General features: G+C 30.7%; 1 protein-coding gene across 2 annotated transcripts; it reads right to left on the reverse strand.

The window, feature by feature from the left end:
• Positions 1-203: 203 nt before the first annotated feature.
• LOC108746626 (phosphorylase b kinase gamma catalytic chain, skeletal muscle/heart isoform) lies at positions 204-5,121 on the reverse strand. Of its 2 annotated transcripts, XM_018483522.1 has the most exons (9): positions 5,030-5,121; positions 4,543-4,712; positions 4,116-4,400; positions 3,961-4,051; positions 2,363-2,499; positions 2,182-2,279; positions 1,551-1,634; positions 786-944; positions 204-539 (listed from the first exon to the last, which is right to left on the reverse strand). In XM_018483522.1, exons 1-9 carry the CDS (start codon positions 5,119-5,121, stop codon positions 405-407), a joined length of 1,251 nt encoding a protein of 416 aa, XP_018339024.1. In that variant the 3' UTR covers positions 204-404. The 2 variants fall into 2 exon arrangements, with proteins under 2 accessions (XP_018339024.1, XP_018339025.1); XM_018483523.1 differs by lacking the exon at positions 1,551-1,634 and having other exon boundaries at positions 405-539.
• Positions 5,122-6,775: the final 1,654 nt, after the last annotated feature.

Below are 6,775 nucleotides of genomic sequence, written 5' to 3' on the forward strand. Positions count from 1 at the left end.
TCACAAAATAATTACTCTCACATTTTCATATGTGGTATACTAACGTATGTATAGTGTTACACAGTAAAACGTGTAATTTAAAAATATTATCAGAAAATATTCTACATTCTCTGAGTTCAGATTTAAATAGTTTACATAATTTTTTTACTATTCTACTTTAAATCAATATAGCAATTGATTATATCAAAATCAATTATGGCAGATGATTTTATATAGAAACAAATTTTAATAAAAGTCTGCTCAGTCCCCAAGTACTATTTAGCCACTATACTTCAATTTCAGAAAAAAATTTCTATCGTGAATATTTTAAATTCTGCAAAACTAAGACAGTTACATCTGTCTTTATGAGATATATTTCGTTAGGACCATCGAGATTCCGGTAAATTTAACTAAAACAATAATAGTTATCTACTTAAATTACTAACATACAGATGCTTCAATTCTGTCTTTGGTGTATTTTCAAAAAGTGCCGCACGATTCTGGCCCTCTCCCTTCTTTACCCAGTGTCCATAGACACGAAACGCGCAGCCATCAATCACCTGAAAACAATTATCAAAAATATTCTTAGCAAACACATATTGTTCATACTTGATTAATTTCATAATTATATCAATTCAATCTTAGAATAATATCAGAAGGTTTGGAATTTTTTATATGAAAATCACAAGAAAAACCGAAACTCTATCGATCCCTCGAATACTCTATACCAATATTTTTTCTTCATAATTATTATTTATTTCATTTAATTAATTTGTAATATGGATTTTTATAGTGAAAGAATTTACCTTGCGTAGAATTTTTATTCTATATGGGTCGGTACAAGCTACGTGTGTCGAAAGCGGTTCAGGCGTGATATGAAGCCGTTTAATACGAATAACAGCTCTCACACAAATAATTGCCAATTGAAATCTCTTCCTTGCATTGAATGATTTCGCCTTCAATTCCTGTACAACAAATAAAGAAATACTTGATAAAAATGCACCAACTATTCAGCAAACGATTACAAGCTTTCTAAATTAATATTTCTATTCTGATATATAAGTACAAGAAAAGTACAGAAAGAATATTATCATTATTATTTATTAAATATAAAAATAAAGTTTTTCTTTGTTAAATACAACGTAATTGAATAGAACTTTTAGCAATTAGAGAAAAAGTGTTAATATCAAAATACATATATTCGTATATGCAAACAAATGTATTTTCATTCAATGTTAAATATTAATAAATTCTTGTATGAGAATGCAATAAGTATATTCAATGTATATATATACATGTGAATACAAGCACACGCACAAGCTTAATTAATTAGATATACATATAAGTAGCTTAGTTTGCCACTGTCAATTGATTTTCAAACATTATTATAATGCTGCTGCCAATCTTATTTATAATTTTAACATAATCAAAGAATACCAACTAAAATAAAATAAATGTTAATTTTTTATTACGTAAAAATGATAAAAATAATCAAAGTAAATTTTACAATGATAATAGTAATCAATAAACGTTGCTATCAGACAAAATAAAAAGAAAAGTAAATTAATTACCAAAGCTAATTGAGATATCCTACTCAGACGTCGCGAGTTAGATGACAGAGAACGTTTTAGAGGAGCGATGTCTTGATCCCATAGCTGTAAGGTCAATAACTTATACTTTATAATTATATTTTTAAAATTTATTAAAAATTTTATCTATTATAAGATATTTTATTAATCAAAAATAAAAACAATAAAAAATAATAAATAATAAAGCAGATAGAAAATTAATAATTTTATGTGCAACGTGTAATTGTTCATAAACCTCATATTTGCTCATATACGATATTAAATCTTATTTATGTGCATTTTTCTGCTTCTTGCTGTGCGTGTTATAATTTTTACAATTATAATAGATATAAAAATATTTGTAATGTACAGGATGTTCTAGAAAAAAAGAAACGTTCTTCCTGGGATACCTTGTATCTAAATGAGTGTAAATATATTTTGAAATGTGAATTGAAGTGAGCAGAAACAAATAAAGCGAAACCAATTAATTGGCAAAATATAGTTTTGCAGTCGAATATAGTGCATAAAGTATGTATTGGTTATTTAGAAAGGTCTTTTATATATTTTTTTTCATTTTAAATTGGAAGTTATAAATAATATTTTCTTTGATAGTTTAGTATTATTAAGTACTTACGACAGTGTGAAAGAATGAATGTTCTAACGCATCCTTTATAGAAATTCTTCTTTTGGGATCAACAACTAGCAACTTCCTTATTAAATCTTTTGGAGCTTCTAAAACATATTATAAAACATATATTGATATTTTATTTTTTTTTAATTTATCATTTCTTTAAAATATAATCAATCATTTTTACCTGTTATGTCAGCCCATTCGGGAGAAGTGAATGAATATTTTCCCTCCATTATATTCCTAAGCATAACCATTTGTTTCCGATGCCAAAATGGAGGACAGCCAACTAATAGTGTAAACATAATCACGCCACAAGCCCATCTATTACATCATGAACAAAAATGGAAAATATAATGGAATCTTATATTTCGCAAGAAACTAACTAATATATTTAACTCTACGAGTGAATACGTTTTTCGGTTTCTTTTTATCATGTCCGACGCTATTTTCTCAAAGATCGAAGAAAAATTTGAAAAAAAATTATGAAACAGCTATCTATATTGTGTGTGTGTGTGTGTGTGTGTATATATATAAATGACAAATTTTAATAAATATTATTTATTGAAATTTTGAAAAATAAATTTTAAATAAAAATGAATAAACGAGACAATAAAAAGGAAAAATTTGTCAAAATTTTTCTTAAATTACCATTGTTTCTTATGGAAAAAGATCACACATGGCTCTGACGCATCTGATATTTTATCTACTCGACATTCAACGATATATTGGTCTTTCAAAATAATTCTGGGACCAGTGGGACCTCGAGTCCTTTCTAAAGGGTGTTTTTTTAAGCCCGATAGAACTTACAACTGTAAAAACTAGCACAAAAATGCAATTATAATCAAAAATTTTTTTTTATTCGAAAGATCAATGTGTGGCATTAACAATTGAAAATGATTTCGGGCATATGGCCACCGCGGCTGTTCTTGACGAAGAGCATTCTGGACGTCCAATTTTGAGTGACTTTTTCGAGCAGTGCCGGCCGTATATCACGAATAACACGAACAATGTTGTCCTCCAAGGCGTCAATTGTTGCTGGTTTATCAGCATAAACCAGTGACTTGACGTAGCCCCAGAGGAAATAATCGAGAGGGGTCAAATCGCACGACCTTGGAGGCCAATTGACAGTTCCATTTCTCGAAATCAAATGAAGCAATTTTCACCGATAGTTTACAGAACGGATCTTAATTTTGGATAATTTGGTAGCGTTGTTCAAGCGTGAGTCTATTCATAATGATTTGCCAGTGTATACTAAAAGAAATAAAAAAAATTTTTTTATTAAAATTTAATTTTTTGTTTTATTTTTTACAATTTCAAGTTCTATCGGGCTTAAAAAAACACCCTTTATTATACTCTCTACATACTTTCTTTTAGAAATTTAGAAAGAAATAAAAACTCAGACAGATAGGAGTTCACTTATGTATTTTGAACTTGATCGTGGAACAAATCGAAATGGATTCTGAGCGGAATTATTCCGTTTTCCCTAGAAAACACAATAGAAATCTAGAAATTTTTTTTACCTCGTTTTTCAGGATACAAAATCGACTTTCTGGTTTCCTGGTTTTACAATTACGAGCAGAAACATCTCGAAACAATTTTGTTTTGGACCCTAACGTCTTCACTCGAAGAGTTAAAAATTAATTCATGCATGTATACATGCGCACATGGAATTATATCTTTTAATTATATACTAGTATGTGTTGGTGATGTTCATGACAAAGCCTGTGTATCGTTTATATATGTATATAGGCATGTACTTTTTTAACTCTGAAGAAATCTTACATATCGACTTCATATCCGTAACCATCTGTATTCTCAAACATATTACACTTTAATACTTCTGGTGCTAAGTAGCCAGGTGTACCACAAAGGTCTGTAAAATACATCAAATATTTAATTCTCTGGACTTGGAGTACATACAAGAAAATGACACAGACCTTCTAATTTGTCTCCATGTTTCCATATTTTGGCAAATCCGAAGTCAGTTATCTTCACGTTCAAATTATCATCAAGTAATATATTCTCAGGTTTTAAATCTCTGTGTACTATTCCTTGATTATGTACATGCTGGATTCCTTCAAATACTTGTCTCATGATATAACGTGTTTTCTTTTCAGAAAGTGTCACGACCGACGTGAGATAATCAAATAATTCTCCATTCTTGCACAATTCAAAAATTAAGAATATAAATGTACTAGATTCAAAAACATCATGCAATTCAACTGAAAATAAAAAAAAAAAGGAAAGAAATAATAATATAATTATTCTATATAATATTTTACAGTTATTTATTTTAAAATAAATCTATAAGCCTCTCTTACGATTGTTGCCATTTCTAAAAAAAGAGTAAAATAGGAAACTTACTGATATATGGATGTCCAGCTACTCTACGAAGTATTTGCACTTCTTGTAGCGTAGCATCCTTCATAGTATGCATATCCTCATTAGTCTCATTGCTGATGTCTATAATTTTAGCCGCATACTCCATTCCTGTTTCTTTCTCTATGCATCGTCTCACAGTGGAAGATATTCCTCTGAAATACGCGTTCACCAAAATTAATCCCAATCTATTGAAACCAACAACATTGGTATCGAATGTCAATATTTGCGATCTGTGCCAAAACTTGTCGAAACTGTGTCGTAATTTATTTTAATTATGTAATGTTATCGTCAACTTGGAGGATGATCGTCGTATTTACTCTACCAAGTATTTATCACGATCGCTGGAGTAACGTAAAAATACATAAAATATGAATAGGAGTACAGCATTAAGTGTTAATATAGGAGCGAGTCAATGATAATGATAGTATTGAGAAACGTGTTATCCGGACGAAAACGTGGAGTTACTCACCTTCCTAGAATCTCTTTGGGCTCGTACTTAGCATAAAATCCCTTCGCCGCGTCCTTGTCCGGCAGCACATCGTCCCCTTCATCCTTCGCCATGATTCGCGTCGTATGCGTTCGTTACGTCGCTCATAAGAGACACGCCGCACTTCTTCACGCGAGTCTCAATGGTGCACTCTCGCCAAGAATAATACACTCCCGAAAATAATTCAACACGATCCAAACAGTCGGGACATACTACCAGCGAAGTTTCTATCACGCGACGGCACTGTCATGTTCGCGTACTCCACTCAAAGTGAGAGAATTCGTCTTATTCGTCTCTCACACACTGACACACACACACACACACACACACATACACACACACACACGGCTATAAACAGCTTACATTATATAGATACTCCGCATTGGTCCGCATTGGTGCATTATAAAGGCTGTTTTATATGAAGTTACCAATCTGATTATGCAAATGTGGAGTAAAGGAAACAAAACTCGGTTGTCTCCTCTGTACATTTTCAAAGGAATTTCGTTCTCATTTTTATTTCTTTACACAATATTTGTTTAGTAAATTGTGTAAGGAAGAAGTGACGTTTTTATTTCCATTTAATCTTGATTTAAATAAAGCATTTAAATTCCGATTAAAGGAACTGTTGAAAAACGATTATTTTTAGTGCTCCCCTCTACATCTACTTTTATTATTTGGTATCTCGTGACGAAGTTCGCATGTAATTATCTATTATCGGTAAAACATACATTTATCAAAAATATCGGAAAATATATAATTGATATTAAATCTTAATTTTTGCAAAAATAGATTGTTATTAACTCTTGAATAAAAGCATTACATTTTTTTCAAAAACGTACATTTTTTGTCAAATTAAAAACTTACTTGATCAGAGTTGATAATAATATTACTTTCATGTTTTTATAAATAGTAATGTTGTGTAATGCGATATATATACATATACATTGTATATGTATAGGTACCTATTCAGGTCCATATAAAAAACCGATAACGCCATTTCATCCATTATTTATAAATATACTTCAATAAATTATAGAAAAGTTTATATCACTTGGAATTTTTTATCACAACAATGCCATGATGAATATTTCAATTATTTATAAACTTACAGTACTACATAATTATGCATTCTGGCACATATATTATAATTCAAAAGTTTATCTTGTTATCCAAGATTATTCTTAAAATTGAAAGTACGATAATTAAACATTACATTCCAGAGGAAGTATTACTAATATTGTTAAAAAGGAGTAGAGATATTTGAAACTTTTTAATATGACGAATCCAAATATGTCATTTTTTTCGTACAAAATTTGACGATGAGATGATTAAATCATTTCCATTATCCTTAAGTTGCTAACAGTACAAGTTAATACTGCAAAACGAAAAAACGTAAGAAAAAAAAAACATTAGTAGAAACATGTCTGGAAATTTTTGGCATAGACGTAACTTAGTCGTGAACTCAATAGAGAAAGCGCCATACGTGTTTTAAATAGACGAGGGGAATGGGAAAGCATTCGCTTTTATGGTTGACTGTACGGTCGCGCCGTGTGCGCGGCATGCCAACTTCCATTGGAAATTTCCATTCGAAATACACAGTCGGTCGCTGTCGTCTTGTAGGTAGCTTTATAGAGGACTGTGGAGACGTTTCGTAGCCGCAGCGTCTAAAAACCAGATTGCGAACGTTGCGAACGAACTACAAGTGCCATGTGACATTAATCCTGGCGC

This window comes from Trachymyrmex septentrionalis, unplaced genomic scaffold (assembly GCF_001594115.1).
Source record: "Trachymyrmex septentrionalis isolate Tsep2-gDNA-1 unplaced genomic scaffold, Tsep1.0 scaffold182, whole genome shotgun sequence".
NCBI classification, from domain to species: domain Eukaryota; kingdom Metazoa; phylum Arthropoda; class Insecta; order Hymenoptera; family Formicidae; genus Trachymyrmex; species Trachymyrmex septentrionalis.